At 36.0% G+C, this 17,801-nt stretch overlaps 7 protein-coding genes across 7 annotated transcripts; 4 read left to right on the top strand and 3 right to left on the bottom strand. All coding sequences in view use genetic code 12, as the record gives it.

Annotated features, from left to right (window-relative positions):
* Nucleotides 1-429: 429 nt before the first annotated feature.
* Nucleotides 430-1,815, top strand: CMK2 (calmodulin-dependent protein kinase; the record flags this gene model as incomplete). Its single annotated transcript, XM_067691779.1, has 1 exon — nucleotides 430-1,815. The coding sequence occupies one exon, from the start codon at nucleotides 430-432 to the stop codon at nucleotides 1,813-1,815; it is 1,386 nt and encodes a 461-aa protein (XP_067548225.1).
* Nucleotides 1,816-2,078: 263 nt separating this feature from the next.
* On the top strand, nucleotides 2,079-4,454 carry SET2 (histone methyltransferase; the record flags this gene model as incomplete). The annotated part of the gene is made up of 1 exon (XM_067691780.1): nucleotides 2,079-4,454. One exon carries the CDS (start codon nucleotides 2,079-2,081, stop codon nucleotides 4,452-4,454), a length of 2,376 nt encoding a protein of 791 aa, XP_067548226.1.
* Nucleotides 4,455-4,629: 175 nt separating this feature from the next.
* Nucleotides 4,630-5,784, bottom strand: GPD1 (glycerol-3-phosphate dehydrogenase (NAD(+)); the record flags this gene model as incomplete). Its single annotated transcript, XM_067691781.1, has 1 exon — nucleotides 4,630-5,784. One exon carries the CDS (start codon nucleotides 5,782-5,784, stop codon nucleotides 4,630-4,632), a length of 1,155 nt encoding a protein of 384 aa, XP_067548227.1.
* A 1,648-nt stretch (nucleotides 5,785-7,432) lies between these two features.
* On the bottom strand, nucleotides 7,433-9,352 carry I9W82_002879 (uncharacterized protein; the record flags this gene model as incomplete). The annotated part of the gene is made up of 1 exon (XM_067691782.1): nucleotides 7,433-9,352. The coding sequence occupies one exon, from the start codon at nucleotides 9,350-9,352 to the stop codon at nucleotides 7,433-7,435; it is 1,920 nt and encodes a 639-aa protein (XP_067548228.1).
* A 1,867-nt stretch (nucleotides 9,353-11,219) lies between these two features.
* Nucleotides 11,220-12,230, top strand: I9W82_002880 (uncharacterized protein; the record flags this gene model as incomplete). Its single annotated transcript, XM_067691784.1, has 1 exon — nucleotides 11,220-12,230. One exon carries the CDS (start codon nucleotides 11,220-11,222, stop codon nucleotides 12,228-12,230), a length of 1,011 nt encoding a protein of 336 aa, XP_067548229.1.
* A 499-nt stretch (nucleotides 12,231-12,729) lies between these two features.
* I9W82_002881 (uncharacterized protein) lies at nucleotides 12,730-13,971 on the bottom strand (the record flags this gene model as incomplete). Its single annotated transcript, XM_067691785.1, has 1 exon — nucleotides 12,730-13,971. The coding sequence occupies one exon, from the start codon at nucleotides 13,969-13,971 to the stop codon at nucleotides 12,730-12,732; it is 1,242 nt and encodes a 413-aa protein (XP_067548230.1).
* A 2,265-nt stretch (nucleotides 13,972-16,236) lies between these two features.
* SMM1 (Smm1p) lies at nucleotides 16,237-17,652 on the top strand (the record flags this gene model as incomplete). The annotated part of the gene is made up of 1 exon (XM_067691786.1): nucleotides 16,237-17,652. The coding sequence occupies one exon, from the start codon at nucleotides 16,237-16,239 to the stop codon at nucleotides 17,650-17,652; it is 1,416 nt and encodes a 471-aa protein (XP_067548231.1).
* Between the last annotated feature and the right edge of the window lie 149 nt (nucleotides 17,653-17,801).

Consider the following 17,801-nt stretch of genomic DNA (forward strand, 5'->3'; position numbering starts at 1 on the left):
CTATTTATAGCATTTTCTGATGCCGTATGTATGGTATCACAAAACTTTTTCGATTTTCTCACAAAAATGCCATATCCGTATATATGTTAGCGGGTAGGCTGTGTAGAAAAACCCACAAACTGGTCTTACGATGACGTTATGATCTGACATGTGCTTTGACGCATCTCTCAGTAGTTATGAGTATAAATACGACCCAGTTTTCTTGTTCAAAATCTGGCGGTTAATCTTAATATTTGCTTTATAGAAAAGGTCTTATTGCTTTAAATTTCTCTTTTGTGCTTGTGCGTGATTCAACAACAAACTTTAAAACTAAAAGTACACTTGAAATTCATTCATTCATTTTCCTATTGCTAAAGCAAGAAAAAGAGAGATCATCTTTTCCTTAATCATATCAATTAATTAACAAACAGTCAACGATATACAGTCGCAATGAGTGCAGCAGTAAAAGACACACATGCTCAATCTGAGGAAAGCCACATTAAAAAGTTTGTCAATAAAATCATTGGTCAACCAGCGTCATACTCCCATAAACAAAATTACACCTTCGGTAAAACATTGGGTGCCGGGTCTTTTGGTATTGTTAGATATGCAAGAAACAATCTCACCGGAGAAGATGTTGCAATGAAGATAATTTTAAAGAAGGCGCTTAAAGGTAATGAAGCAATGGTATTGGAGGAGATTCAATTTCTTGAAGAATTGGACAATCCCCACATCGTTGCTCTCAAAGATTGGTTCGAAAGTAAAGACAAGTTTTATATTGCTACTCAATTGGCCACTGGTGGTGAATTGTTTGATCGAATTGTACAAAAGGGTAGATTCACTGAACATGATGCCTCATTGGTTATAGTCCAAATGTTGGAAGCTATACAGTACTTGCATGAACGTGATATTGTCCATCGTGATATTAAGCCAGAAAATGTCTTGTATTTGACTCCAGAGACAAACAGTCCTATTGTGTTGGCTGATTTTGGTATTGCAAAAAGACTACAAAACTCGAGTGAAAAATTAATGTCATCGGCGGGATCATTTGGGTATGCTGCGCCGGAAGTTATACTAGGAACAGGTCATGGAAAGCCATGCGATATTTGGTCATTAGGTGTCGTTACATACACAATCCTTTGTGGGTATTCACCATTTAGATCGGAAAATGTCACTGATTTTATCAATGAAGTGAAGCACAACAATGCTGTCATCTTCCATGCCGATTATTGGAGAGATGTATCTAAAGATGCACGTAGGTTTATCATCAAGGCATTGCAATATAACCCCGATAACAGACCCACGGCAACTGAATTATTAAATGATCCATGGATTGTATCCGTTGCCAAGAAGCACACCGATGCCGATTTGTTGCCACAATTGAGGGAACGTTTCGATGCCAAGGCCAAATTCAGACAAGCTATCGAACTTGTTAAATTGCACAATAGAATCAAGAAGTTGAAGGAAATGCAAACTGAAGAAGATGATGATCCAACTGAAATTAACATGTTTAATGCTGATGGAGATTTACTGAGTGATCTGACTAAAAAGAGTGATAGAGCTCCTACTGAAGGGTCGGCTGTATCTTCTGAGTCTGGTGGTAGTGCTGTCAAGTCCGCTTTTAGCAATTGGAGAAAGTTTAATGACTCCTTGAGGGAAGCTGAAGGAGATCCTGATAGATCAAAGATTTCGCTATCAGATACCACTCCAAAGTCTAATGTAGCTGCACCAAAGACTACTGCAGCAGGTGATGCTTTTGTACAATTGGTACAAGCTGCATCAAAGAATAAAGAGAGGGTAGAGAATTTCAAGGACAAAGAGAAGGAAAACCAGTGAATGTTTGTGTATAGTGTGTACTTTATTTTTTTTAATATCCATTCTGCTACAATTTCGATCAGCGAAGGGAGTGCTAACTTGGGAATAGTATGTTTGTGGATTCATGAATCACCTTAATGCTTTCTATTCCACTACCGCTTTGAGCATTCCTCGTAACGAAGAAGAAAAAGAAAAAAAAATTGGTGAAAAAAAAATTTAATCAAAGAATAAAGCACACACCGAACGGCAAGGAACCAGTTTTAATCTCCACCAAACCTTTTTGAATGAATGGAAACACAAAGAATACAAACCATGCTCCACCTTTGTTCCTCGATGTCGAGGACAAAACAGCAGAGGCGTTGACAAAATTTCAGAACTTGCAAATTTCAACTTATCAACTGAAACTGATTGCGGCACCTTCCAACAATAAGCGGCCCGAGTACATGACATGTGATTGTGAAGAAGAGTGGGATGGGGAACAAGAGAAGAACTTGGCATGTGGTGAAGATTCCAACTGTATAAATAGACTCACTTCAGTTGAATGTACTAATCGACATTGTTCATGTGGAGATGATTGTCAAAATCAGCGATTTCAGAAAAGACAATATGCAGATGTGTCAGTTTTCCAAACTGAACTTAAGGGGTATGGGTTGAAGGCAAACAAGTCTATCTCCGAAGGACAGTTTATTTATGAGTATATTGGAGAAGTGATTGATGAAGAACGGTTTCGTCAAAGAATGGTTGAATATGATATGAAAAAATATAAGCATTTTTACTTCATGATGTTGAAACCGGATGCATTTATTGATGCTACTGAAAAGGGGTCATTGGCAAGATTTGTCAATCATTCATGTAACCCCAATGCATTTGTTGATAAATGGGTTGTTGGTGATAAATTGCGTATGGGAATTTTCGCCAAACGGAAAATCGCCAAAGGTGAGGAAATCACGTTTGATTATAATGTAGATAGATATGGTGCACAATCACAACCTTGTTATTGTGGAGAACCAAATTGTATTAAGTTTATGGGTGGAAAGAAACAAACTGATGCGGCCTTGTTGTTGCCTGAAGGTATAGCTGAAGCATTGGGTGTTACTTCAAGAATGGAAAAGGCATGGTTGAAGGAAAATAAGCATTTACGTGGCGATCAACAAAAGGATGATTCGACAATCAATGAATTGTTTGTTCAGAGTTTGGAAGTTGAACCTATGGACAATGCTGATGTTTCAAAAGTTATGGCTGCTTTGCTTAAATCACAACAGTTGCTGATCATTTCGAAATTGATTTTGCGAATGCACATGACTGATGACGCAACTGTAAACTCCTTGATGGTGAAGTTGCATGGGTACAAGACATTATCGGGAATTCTACAAGACCTTGAAGATGAGGAGTTGATCAAGATGATTTTGGAAATTTTATCCAAATGGCCAGCAATTACAAAGAATAAAATCTCATCTTCTCAGATTGAGGATGTGGTAAAGGATATTAAAGACAACACCACTAATGAGGAAATTAAACAACTAGCTTCAGACCTATTATCTCAGTGGTCGGTTTTAGAAATGGCATATCGTATCCCCAAGAACCAAACGTCGGATAAATCATTAATGGAATCATATGGCATTAGAGGTTCAAGATCACCAGAACGCCGGGATGATCACAATGGAACAGCAAATGGCGGACACTTTCCTATATCACAACTGTACCCATCGACGCTCCCAAAAGCTCCTGCTTCGGATCCAAATTATGGATTACCTGAAAACTGGCAAGCTCAATATGATGCCAACACGCAGCAATATTATTACTACAATGTGTTGACGCTAGAAACTACTTGGGAAAAGCCTGGGATCTCAATACCAACGCGACCTAAACTTCCCACAGGTCCAAGCAGTATGGTGAAACTGCAATCGCCAGCACCGTACTCTAACCTGTACCGTCACAATGATCAGCCACCACCACGTAATAATATCGAAGAGGAGATTGCTAGGCGAGAGGAAGAAAAAGAAAGGAGAGAAAGAGAAGCTCGAGCTCAAGAACAGTTGGAGAAGGAGCGTAAGTTGAAAGAGTTGATTGAACAAGCGCAATCAGTGAAATCAACACCGCAGCCAGAAAAGAAAAGCAAGCATAAGCATAAACATGAACATCGCAAGTCGCATCATCATACGCGTGAAGCGAAAGATTCCAATATCGCTGACGTTGAAGCTCGTATTAAGCCCAAACACGAGAGCAAGAAGAAAGAAGGTAATAAGGAAACATCACTTGAATCTCAATGGAAACACGTCATGGCTAAACATGTGCCTAACTTACTCAAATCATACGTTGATGAAATCGGTAAAGATAACGTCAAGGGATGTGCCAAGGAAATTGTCAATAATTTATCGACCCGTGAAGCCAACAAGGGCGTAGCGCCACCATCATCTAAGGAATTAGATAAGCATAAAATTAAAAAGATGAAGGAGTATTCAGACACGTATATGGAAAAGTTTCTCACCAAGTATAGGAGTAAGCATCATGGTAAGAGGAAGTTGAATGGTGAAGGTGTTGCTGCTGATGATGGTGATACGAGTCCAACTCTGCGAGAAGAGAGTAAAGGGTTGAGTGAAGATGGAAATGGGGATAATAAAAAGATTAAACTTGATGATGAGTATGTGCCTGATGTATAGGAATGGAAGAAACGATTATAGTGAGGATGCGTTTAGTGTAAAAAGTCATCTACAATTATGTTTCCTGTAATCTCTATATCTATTGATTAAATCTATTGTACAAATTTCTATTGGCTTTGGGAAACTGCCAGATAAATAAGGTCATAAAGTTGAAATAATGTCTATTGAAACTTCTTTAATCATTGTTCAACAAATGTGGCAAGTTTTCAATTGACTCCGATCCATAAATGATTTGATAAGTAGCTTCAAAAAGTGGGAATTCATCCAATTTATCAGTATTTTCCAACAACTCATGAACTTCCTTAGCAGTAACTATACCTTGAGAGCTTTGACCATTCAACAACTTCTTTTCAGCAACTTCAGCTGAGGCACCAGTTTGGGCCATATACCTACCAACTTTGACATTTCTACCTCCTGAACAAGTAGTTATCAAATCGGCAACACCAGCAGATTCAGCCGTGAATGTCGATGCTCTTGATTCGGGGAAAAACATTTCTGAAAATTTAATCGTTTCTAATAAACCAACTCTCATTATTGCTGCTTTGGCATTATCTCCCCAGCCTAACCCTTCAACGAATCCGACTGCTAATGCAACGACATTCTTCAATGCACCGGCAACAGAGACACCAGCAACGTCTTCAATTACATTGACGTGGAAATAAGGTCTGTGGAAAGCAGCTTTCAACACATATTCATCGATATCTTTTCCAGCACCACGGTAATCTTTAGGCAAAGTGTATGCAATGGTGGTTTCTGACCACTTACCTCTAGCTACTTCTGGAGCCAAGTTAGCTCCTGATAATGCACCGCATACGATTCCCAATTCTTCAGTGATGTAAGTACTGAGTAATTTACAACCTTCTTTGTTGACTTCCAATCCTTTCAAACATGAAATAGCTCTAGCGGTAGGTGGAACATGACCTTTCAATTGAGGCAAGATCTTGGGTAAGAATTGATGAGGTAAGTTGAAAACAATCAAATCGGCACCTTCAACAGTCTTTAACAAACTTGGTTCAGCAACTAAATTCGAAGGTAATTTAACACCAGGTAAATATTTAATATTGACATTTTGAATATTGATAATATCAGTTAAGTTTTTACCATCAATTTGTTCTTGGAAAACCCACATCTTCACATAATGACTAAACAAATGAGGTCTAGCGAGTGCATTCTCAGCAAGGACCTTGGCTATGGTGGTACCCCAATTTCCCGAACCAATAACGGCAATTTTAAATGGGTGATCAGGTGTAAGTGATTGACGTGAGTGAGGCGATTTTGTTGGGCTTAAAATGTTGGCCACTTGTGATAATCTAGATTGAGCAGATGACATGGTTCTAATTGGTATTAATGTAGCGGGTCTAGGTGTAATATGTGTGATATTTGGTAAATTGGTGATTCGTGATATGGGATGATGAAGAATCAGGGTGAATATAGTTTTTCTAATTTGTTGAGACAACTTGGAGAAAGAAACAAAAAAAAGAAAAAGGATAGCTAAGGATTGAAGTTGGATCGGGGAAAGGGGATTAGTGGATGATATATATATAGAGAGAGACACAAATGCTCCACAGTATCCACACACTCTCTTTATTGTGATTGGTAAAAATTGAGGGATATTGTGATAAAAAAAAAAAAAAATTTGTATACTTCGGGTAAAAAAGAAATTTATTTTTTTGTTCATATGCAGATGCGCCAAAAGTAGAGAAAAATTTTTTTTTATTTTTTTGCTTTACTTAAAGTTCTGGCGTTTAAAAATTTAAAGTGTTTACAGCAACTAAATTCTGTTGGGTCTTTTACGTATTACGTAGAAGCATTTGCATATGAATTTCCAGAAGTTTCTCCGATGAGGGGAGTGCAAGAGGAAAGAAGCAAGCAAATGTAGTGAGAGTAAATTCAAAGTAAAACCCAGTAAATGAATCATATTCAATTACCTCCACGGGATCATCTTTTGCGGAATCTTCCATTCCATCTATTGTTAAAAGCAACGTTGCACTATTGTACCAAATCTCTTTAAATCTAAAGAGTAAAGTGAGATCTTTGTGTTATCAAATCTTTAGAAAACCGTTGGCTTTTGAGCCTTTGAAAGTATATATATATGCAGGTAAAGGTGGATTGTAGACCGAGGATAAAGACGACGTCACAGAAAACGAAAAAAAAAAAAAAAAAAAAATTAGAAATTAGAAAAATGGCATACAGCTTTTTTGGTCTCATTAGGCAAACTAATCAAACGTCGTCATTACACATTAGACTCACAGGAGTACTAGTTACAATGCAATGTCACTCCTAGTGCATGTGTGGGCCAGAAGCTTCCTTCTGTAATGTAATAGACTGCTAGATTCTCTTTTATAAATCCGGTTTCGCAACCGAAATACAAGAGAAAACACAATACAAAATTTCAACCTGAGTCAACCCAAACCAAATTGAGTCGCAATAAAAAATTATTATTTTCTGCGCTATTGTCGTTATTTGTCCGACCCGCTCGTGCGACCACAAGAGAAAAATTAGAAACGTGAAATCTGAACGTGGTAGGGCATCCAAGGCTAGGCTCGTTTTCTGTCGCTGAATGCTTGTACATCTATAAGAAGCCCTCTTCCTTTAATAACCTCTTCTACGTCTCTACTCCACTTCGGAAACAACACTACCTTCAAAGACAGAGTAAAGCACATGAAAAAGAAAAAAAAAATTACATACCTAACAAAAGAACACAAAGGAAATCTATTATTCCGATGCTCCCTTGATCCGAGGTGCAAAAAAAAAAAAAAAAACAATTAATTTGAAATTGAAATTTACCAAACTTTTGACGTCATAAATAAGTACACACTCGAAAACGGAAAAGTGGGGTAATACCCATTTTTACGCGAATAGGAGTTTATGCAAGTTATACAATAAACAATGATAATAATGATAATAATATGCTAAATATTACGTAATATGTATTTTGTTACAAAGTGACAGTTGTTGCAAAAAGGCAAAAACGACATTTACTCCGTCCAATTACCCTTTTGATAACCAAATTTAGGAAATTTTGGTTCTCTATCATCATCATCTTCCTCATCGTCTTCATCTGATCTTGTTCTCTTGCTTCTACTGCTCTTTGGATCACTTTCCTCTTCCTCATCCAGTTCACTGCTGTTATCTACTTCTTCTTCATTGTCATCATCTCCTTCTGAACCATGACCGTGAGCTCCACTACCACCTCCACTGCTATTATTCAAAAACGCCAAGTTATCCACATACAACTTCCTATTGGCATTTCTCTTACATGTCAAAGTCCCAATATGTCTCTTCAAAGCATCCTTTCTAGCAAAACCTTTACCACAGTGCTCACATATATTGGCAGGGATACTAAGATGTTGCTTTGCGTGTCTTTTCAAATCAGAAGAACGGCGGAATGTCATTTCACATTTATCACAAAGAAATTTACGAGCTTGATCTTTAAATGAGGAGGTTCTTCTCACTGTAGATAACGAAGCGTTCTTGGTTGGTTTCGGAATTGTTGATGACTTTCTCTTTTGTGGTGCTTGTTGTGCTGCAGTGGCAGCTGAAGCGAAAGAAGGCATTGACAGTATTGGCAGTGGTGTGTCATTTAGTAAGGATGTAATTGAAGAAGCACGGCCAGTGGGCCTACCACTATGATGTAAATAGTTTTTATTCTCCCTCTGTCGTTCAGCATCACTTTTCAATTGTAATGGTTCTCCAATAAGGAAATTCCATCCCAGTTCATTGCCAGCTGGGTTGTACTTGCTTGTGGTGGTGGTGGTGCCTCTTCCAGTATCCCCTCTCTGATGATACTTCTGACTAGCAATTGAAGTTGATTGCTTGAGGTCAGCGTTTCCATTACCAGCAAACACATCATTACTCAAATTTGGAAACAGTTGATAAAACCCTTGAATATTCAATTGTCCTGCATCATTAGCTTCCAATCCTTCCAGTTTGGAAATTGGATTTCCATGTGGTGAGGAAGCATATTGTAATCTAGTTAAAAGGTCCTGTATTGTAGGATCAACAACTTCACGATTGCTTTGGCCAATTCCCTGAGCAGTGGCAACCAAAGCATCACGAGCTAACCTCAAGAACCGTTGATCTTCATTTTCATTCTCAGGTGTTTTTTCCTTGGCTGTGGTTGTAATGGGTTTAATTGTTGAATTTAGAGTGTTTGATCGCCTGGTGTAACTAATGTTTGGTTGTAATGTTGTAGATGTAGGTAATGGCGATGCAGTTAATGCTGGAGAGCCATGTGAGCTTCCAAAGTAATAATCATCATTTTTTGGCCTTTTAGCAGCTGGTGAAGAGATATTACCACTACTTCTATTGTTATTGTTTGATTGTGATGATGTACTTGGGTACAATGGACTCGCTGGATTGGGTGAAAACATAGTATAACTCATTTTTCTTTTAAACTGTTGGTTTTGATCTGGGTTGGGATAAGCACGAGGTGAATGTGGTGCTAGTATTGGTGATTGAGATGTGTGATGTCCAGTGAATGGCGAAGCTAACTGTGGGTGTAACTGAGGTTGTTGTTGTTGTTGTTGTTGTTGTTGTTGTTGTTGTTGTTGTTTCCTTGAAAAGTCTTGGAATCGAGCCGGCTGATGTGGTTGTTGTCTTACCGATTGGTGTTGTGCTTGAGAACTACTTGCTGGACTAGGAGTATTCTGTGAAGGTAGTACTACTGGTGGTGTGGAAAGTTCAGTATTATTGGCTCGACTGGATGGTAATACTAGCACTTGACGACGTTTTGAGTAGCTGTTTAATCGTAGAACCTGTATACGTTGTTGTCGTGGGTTACGGTACTGCTGTTGTTGTTGCTGCTGCTGCTGTTGTTGCTGATTCTGTTGTTGTTGCTGATTCTGTTGTTCTCCTTGGTAATAGTTAGTATTACTATTGACCTGTTGATTATTCATATAAGCATTGATGCCCAAAAAAGAAACAACTTCTTTGGATCTATCTTTTCTTCTAAGTTACTGTTATTCTAATATGGAATAAAGGGTTCCCTGAGCATATGGGTCTTCTTAAGTAGTCATTTCCACCTGAAATTCATAAAACAAGAAAAAAAAAATTCCATTTGGTGTCGACGCCACAGTTTTGGCATGATTCTTCCCATTTTGTGTAGAACAACCCATGTGTTTACTCTTGTTGCCCCCCCCAAAAAAAAATAGTAGCCACCATTGTGTCCAGAATATCCGCTTTCTTCTCTGTCAAAAGGTCTATCCGCATTGGTTATGATTGTCACCCACATCCGTACGGCATCATTGTCCTTAACTTTTCATACACCTTTGAAAAAAAAAAAAAAATTTTTTTCAGTTTTTTTAGAATAACGTTTTTTCAGTAACGGCAGGTGATACTGCTGCTTTAGCTTATATGATAATCAGTTAGTTTGTGAGTCTTATACATACCAGTAGGTGTTATGAGATACTACTCCTGTTGGTGTTTTGTGGGTAGGTCTAAGTTTGGTCTCTGTCTTATTTTACTTATGGCTGGTGAATGAGAAAAGTAAACCACACTTTTTTTTTTAAAAAAAAAAAAAAAATTTATTATTTTGACGTGTTTTTTTTTTTAGTTTTAGCTCTGCATTCGCCATAATTAAAATTTAAGACACCACAAGCATCTATATAGAAAAAACTTGTCTATTCAGCAAATGGTGAACAAAAGTACTTGGTGATCCCAATCTCTTACTGGATCTCTAACTGTAAAAGCTTAAGTGCACAGTGTTCTTTCTGAACACACATTTCTTTCAAAGAAATTGAAGTTACTTTTGCAACGCAGTTTTTTTGACTTCTGTGCACGTGACATACCATACTTTCAAAACATTTCATTGCAAACTGATGTAATTTAAAAGTACGTTTGCAAAAACACTTAGGCTTACAACATACAGTTATATAAAGTGTAGATAGTATAGTTGGGTTTGTCTATAGGGACCAGTCTAGTCTAGTTTTTGCAAAAATTTCGGTGAATGGTTCTAGCAAAAAGTAAAAGAATTGTCGGTTTGCAAGCTTATAACACTTCTAATAAGAGACGCCCTTGTTTTATGATATCTGAGTGATCAAGTACATTTTGTTTTGAAGTTACTTGAATATCAGCTTTTCTAATTGTAAGATTTTGCACCAAAATGTCGCCAAAAAAAAAGAAAAGAAAAGAAAGGAAAAGAAAAAAAAAAAGTAGAGATTGATAGAAGAGTTTTGCTGGAAACATTTATCCTACACCTTTATTCCCAAGACTAATGAGATATGTGGAGTAGGCTTAGAGTATATCCTTTTAAAATCCAAACATAACCAAGCGCTTTCTCGAATTAATACTGTATATTTATCAAAGAAGGTTTGAAATTATATCCTCGCAATCAAATCTTTTTTGTCAAGGACTGGGGTGAGATAAAGAAGATACTAAAAAGAGAATGACCTAAGTTGACGAAAGATGGAATCATCTTATATTTGTTACAAAAAAACAAAATAGGGGTTCAAGGTTTTTCATTAGCCGCGGTGTAAGATCATAAGAGAAGAAGAAAGAAGAAGTTAAAGAATTATTTATTATTATGTAGCGTTGTGCAATGCCGTATGATTTTTTACACAAAGGGCTCAATACCAGAGAGAAGACGAGAAGAAAAAAATTGCCGACGAAAAATTTCTTTCATTCATCACATGAGTCAACTCTAGACAGCTCTTCTTAGACAAAAAAAGGACGTTAGAATAGAACAAAGTTACTAGCTAACTACTAATATCTAATCACACCACCACCATAACCAATCAGCACATACCCCCCATTCCCCCCAAAAAAATGCTAGGTCTAATAATCACAAATATGATACTGCCCATGAGCAACAGTAACAGCAACAGTCAACTTCGAAGCCAAATCAGTGGAGTCATGGGCTCAACGTCCCTAGCATGCTGGATAGTTCTCCTCATGCCACAACTAATTGAGCAATGGCGCTTGAAGTCAGCTGAGGGTATAGCTATAGGATTCATTACAATTTGGTTCTGTGGAGACTTGTTCAATTTGATTGGTGCCATATGGGCTCATTTATTGCCTGAGGTTGTGTTTCTTGCTGTATGGTTTTGTGTGGCTGATGCATTGATGATTTGGTCGTTTGTTTATTATACGAGGTTTTATAAACGCAAGCATCATCATCAATACCATCAACACCATCACCATCATCATCATGAGCATCATGAGCATCATGAACACAGTGGTCATGAGCATGAGCATTCAGAGCATGGACAAGGAGAACGTGAGTACCTTGATGAGTCAGCACCATTGCTTAGAAGAAGAAGAAGTTCCACCTTGACTGATATTGCATTAGAACCCCAATACCATTCGGTATTTGTGAAATACGTTTTGCCAATTATATTTGTTGTTGCATGTGGAATCGTTGGGTTCTTACTTTCATCATCAGAACAACCAGAACAGCCACCCACAACAGATCCCATCACACCACCCCCACAAGACGACATAATCGCCCTTGGCCCCCAAATAATGGGCTACTTATCAGCATTCCTCTACTTGGGCGCGCGAATCCCACAAATTATCCAAAACTATCAACGTAAATCGGTTTATGGCCTAAGTTTACTATTTTTCCTTTTTTCAACATTGGGTAACTTGACATATGCAGGACAAATTATCTTTTATCGAAGTGATTGGAATTATATTGTATTGAATATGAGTTGGTTGTTGGGTAGTTTGGGTACCATTGTTGAAGATGTGATTATTTTTGGTCAGTTTTATATGTATAAGGATAATGATTTTGATACAATTGAGGATAATGATGATGAGGAAGCAGGGAGAGTATAGGAAGGAGAGACATTACACGACAATGGTTGATGTTATCATATTTAGAGGAGAGATAAGAACCAGAATAACTTAATGTAAAATAAAATAGCCTTATAGTACAAATGCTCTCTGTATTACACTCTAAAATATATATAAAAAAAAAAGAAAACCTAAATTAACTAATGATATCCATTGTCTTGGATATGTAAATATATATAAAATATTGAAAATTAAAACCAAACTAAAAAACCAAAAATAGCTGCAAAAAAAAAAAAAAAGTAAAATATAAAAATGTTAAACTGTGATAAAAAAATTGAATTGTAAAATTGTCCTTTTCCCTTTTAAATTGAAAATCTTTCTAATAATAAAGTTGTCCTTAAGTGAAGTATAATAATGTAATGCCTGTTTTTCTTTAATTGTCCCTGATATAATGAAATGAAACCCTTTTTTTTCTCTAAACCCTTTTTTTTCTCTAAACCCTTTTTTATTCTAATATTATATCCTTCTTGTTTACTTTTCGCTAAAGATACTTTTCAAACAATTCATCATCCAACCATCCAACTTTCTCAAACGCAGCATACAATCTCGACGCCTTATTCACATCAATACGACATGCCTTTTGTGCATCAGTCCGTCTAAAACTCTTGCCCAACTTAATCTTGTTGACTTTTTCATAAAAAAACCGTCTTTTCGAATCCATATACACAGCAATTGGTAATCTCAATATACTAGCTAAAACAATTTCAGCTGGGTGTAAATTGGGGTATTTCGACAAGTTGGGGTCTTGAGATAAATCCATTGGTTGGCCCTTCCATTCAATTTTAAGACATTTAGAGTTATTGGGAGGGAGTGTGGTTGATGCGTCAGGGGAATAGTCGGGTATCGATTCGTCAATTAGCATTTGTTGTTGGACGGCAATGGGGATTGGTGTGCTGCTTCCACTAGCTGCTGCATTACTGTTGACATTGGGTCTACGTCTCTTTTTAGGTGATGAAGTGGATGGTAATGATTCCAAATCACTGTCTTCATAAGATTTAGGTAACCGTCTGGTACGTGTGCCTCTAGTAGTAGTGGTGGTAGTGTCCTCAGTGGCTAAGTCATCATTTGAATCGTAATTGAATCTTTTTTTGTATCTGCGGGTAGGTAATGATGCAATATAGTTTTTATTTTCAATTGATGCATTAGTTGAGTACTTGTCAAGGAATTCAAATTGATGGTTGTAGTATTTCTTGGTTGGTTTGATGTTGACGGTGAGAATGTAATCTTTAAAGTTTTCCAATTTGAATTCTTTATCGTTATTGAGAAAAGATGGTTTATGTTGATGCTGTTGTGGCAATTGCTTTTGCTTGGACTCCTCCTCTTTTGGCACTTTGTTGTTTATAAATTGTGGAAACTGAATAGGTTTAATCAATTCTGCATTTCTTTGATATGGTGATAAAGGTGGCGATAAAGGTTGAGAAGTGGAGGAAGAAGAAGGAGTAGTTGTAGTAGTGGTATTAGTGGTGGTAGTAACGCTGTTTGAGTTGTTATTGATGGTAGCATTACTGTAGTGTGATGGTAAATGAGGACCAAAATACTCAATTGGTTCTAAACCTTTAGGTACATCATTAGAAGTGCTATTATTGTTTTTGTTTGATAATTTATCTTCAAAGTTGTTGGGTGTAGGACAATTGGGTATGATACTGCCATTGATATGGCTTCTAGTGTTGCTATTGTTGTTGTTATTAGCTTCTAAAGTCATTGGATAATAGTAAAATGACATTGTAGATATATCAATTGCTTTGAAAGAAAGAAAGAAAGTAATAGGAAAAGATAAGAAGTTTTTATTTGATTTTAAACCTTTTTGTTTCTTTCTGTTTTTTTGATATTTGTAATCAGATATATATTTGTATATGTTTCATTTTACTTTCTTTTTTAAACGCCAGATTTTTATATATGAGTGTATAGATTGTTTACAAAAAATTTTTATTTTTATTTTTATTTTTTGTAAACAAAAAAAGAAAAAAAAAAAATATGCAGTTTTGTGGTACCTGTAAAAGGGTCATCTCACTCTATATGCAGTATTTACTACTTATCTCTTACAAAGATAGAAAAAAGAAATTCAAACTTTTCCTCTTTCTATCAGAAAAACAATAAGTTCATATGCATAGACGGTTATTTGATATGTAAAGAAAAAGAAACAGAAACAAAAAATAGAGAAAATTTTTTTTTATCCGCTGGTGAGAACCGAAAACTTTATTCTCTGAGTAGAGTGACAATATGTTTTGTTTATGGTCTCATAGAGAATTAGAAACGTTGGTATTGCAATCTACTACTCCTTGTTGTTGTAAAAATACGTTGTCATGTGAATCACCTTGGTCGCGCGATAAGATAAAACCAAAAATTTCTTTTGTTACTACGCGATAAAAAAATTTTTTTTTTTTTTTTCCGAAACGAATAAAAAAAGAAATTTAAAATCAAAAGTATATACCAGACCGTGGTGTTTTCCTTTGTTGCATCCAAACATCAGTAGTTTAAAGTAAAAAAAAAAAGAAATCAGACACAGCTTTAGAAATGGAGGGGTAACAGAAGAGGGCAGTAATAATAATACAAACACCAGTTTACAAAGAAAACGTGGGGACCACCAAAAGAAAGGTCATTTGACGTGATAAGAATTCTCTTCCAGAATTAATCGTCAAGCAATATGCAGAGAGTGTCATGCTGGTTTTTTTTTTTCTAAAATTGAGTCATTTAAACCTGATTTAGGTATAAGAGAGATGACCTACGCCTGTTTTAGTAATTTAAGCCAATCGGACAATCTGTAAAAGCAATGACAATGCATCGTTTCACTAAAGAAAAAAATAATAATATAATATATATCGAGTATAAGAATTATGTAATGAAACAACCGCTATACATTGTCTTTCTTTACATATTACAAATTATGAAACCATATTTCCGTTGTAACACCAACCACTTTTGAATCTTTAATTAGAGAAACATAATGTGATATGATGTGAGTTCTAGAGGGTATCTTTCTTCTCTACTCCACTCTTTTTATCGTTAATCGTAATATTATGGGCGCAATCGTGTATATTATTCTAAAATTTGTGTGAAACGCATGACACAAGATTTAGTTAGTGTCAGACGAGTGTTTTGTGTCTGTGATGATCAACAACAGAAAAAAAAAAAAAAAAAAAAAAAAAAAAAAAAAAAAAAAAAAAAAAGAAATTCTATTTTATATTTTTTTTTTCTTGTTTTGGTCGTACGGTTTTTATTAAAGAGGTGGGGTAGATTGGTATGGAGTTAACCGATCACGGCAGTTGTAGAATTCCACAGAGGTGTTTGACTTATTGCCCTTTTCTCATCAGGTGTAGAAGCCATTGGTAAACCAAGCTATACAACTGTCAAGTTCCCCAGACTCAATTGCAAAATCTGACAAATCCAATTGAGAAAACAGGACCTAGAAGTCTGACGATTAGTAAAAGTAAACATAAAAGCTAATGACGTACAATCTTTGATGTCATGGTCTGCATATAAGAAATATCAATCCACAAAAGAAATTTCCTTCTGTTTTTTTCTGGTTTACAATTGACAATTCAGTGATTGGATATATCTAATACCGATATCGAATAAACCAAATACATCATCGTTTAGAATGCGGATATAGAGCGATAGATAGAAGGAAAAAGTAAGCTAAAACATTAGATCATTACGTTAGTGAGATTAAGAGAATAGCGTACTACCCTTCAATGATACAGAAGTGTTAAGCTTCTGATGTTATGTCTCCCCAGCTGTGTTTTACAAAACCCCGATCTGTTCTTCCTAATTAGGATAAGTTATTGTACTTTATCAAGCAGCACAAAAACAAGTTGCAGCCCTCGGTCTGTCGCAAAAAATGGAATGACATAAATAGTTGACGACATTGAAACTCACGACACTGATAGGGCGTGTACCTGTAACCAAAAAAAAAAAAAATAAGAAGAGAAGAAGATGCTACCAACTCTTCTGTAGCTTCAAAAACATTCCTATTACTATTCACTAGGGTATGCTAAGGAGGATGATTGACTATACTAATAAAGTATGTCTTGCGCCTATGGTCAGAAGTGGTGAACTTCCAATACGACTACTATCCCTCAAATACGATTGTGATTTAGTTTGGTCACCAGAATTGATTGACAAGAAATTGATTTCTACAACAAGAGTGGAAAATACAAAGCTAGGGACTATCGATTACATTGCAAAGAATAACCATCAGCAGAATAACAGTAACAACAAGAAGCAATCCAACTATGAGTCAGTTGTGTTTCGAAAACATCCAGATGAATCTGGCAAACTCATCTTACAATTGGGTACATCTGATCCTGATTTAGCTGTTGAAGCAGCAGCAAAAGTAATCAACGACGTCGATGGAATAGACTTAAACTGTGGATGTCCTAAATCATTTTCAACTCATTCAGGAATGGGAGCTGAACTTTTGAAAACACCCGATTTATTATGTTCAATTTTACACAATTTAGTCACTAAAATTGGTAAACCAAATAATAAACCAATCAGTTGCAAGATTCGTTTATTACCGAATTATGAAGCTTCGTATAACTTGGTGAAACAAATTTGCTCAACTACTGGTATTTCCAATTTAACTATTCATTGTCGTACTCCAATTATGAGAAATCGACAAGATCCAATTTGGAATTATTTACCTAAATTGATCCCTTTGATTGAATCGTATGGAATAAGTGTTGTACTTAATGGTAATTTCCAATCACGATTGGATTTGGAGACAGTACAACAGGGGTTGAGTAATGATAGGTTGAGTATTATGATTGCCGAAGCAGCAGAAGCCAATCCATCGGTATTTGCGAGACTGAGTAAAGGAAACAGTGTCATACAGCAACACCAATTAATTAATGAAGTCTACGAAGTTGGATTAAAATATCATTTATATTCAGGTACAAAATTTATGATTATGAATATGATACCAGGAAAATCCAAATACTATCAGAAATTCTCGCAACTGAAGAATTACGATCAAATGAAACAAATTATAGATGAGTTAAACAATGAAGCTAATAGTGAGGACCAAGATGTTTTGAAACTGGATAAGATTTTCCAAATTATGAATAAACATTGTCAAAAACTGCAATTTTTCCCAAATTCATCAAGTTTTGAAACTTATGTCAAAGGACACCGTCGTGATGAAATTTTGAAGTTTTTCGCAAATTGGGAACAGAATCAAGATGAAATGTTGAAAGATTTAAAAGATTCTCCAACAAAGAGAACTATGGAGATTCCTAAACATAAAGTAAAGAAACAAAAGAAACAAAAGCAGGAGGAAGTTAAAGACCAACAGCAGCAGCAGCAGCAAAATCAAAAGGAAGCGAAGGGAGTCGAGATAGATTCCAAGCTTGAAGCTCAAGCTGTAGCATCCAACATTAACGAACAAAAAGTACAAGCTGCTTAGGATATATTTTATAGAGTAATTAATACAATTTCGTAACGTAACTTGTTGGAATTTCTATTATAAAACTAGTCCCAAAAAAAGAATAATACACAAGTATGTTTTTCATTTCTCTTCACAGATGAATGCAAAGAAGTTTCTCTTTATATACA

The sequence above is a fragment of the Candida metapsilosis genome (genome assembly GCF_017655625.1).
Source record: "Candida metapsilosis strain BP57 chromosome Unknown scaffold3, whole genome shotgun sequence".
Classification (NCBI taxonomy): Eukaryota; Fungi; Ascomycota; class Pichiomycetes; order Serinales; family Debaryomycetaceae; genus Lodderomyces; species Lodderomyces metapsilosis.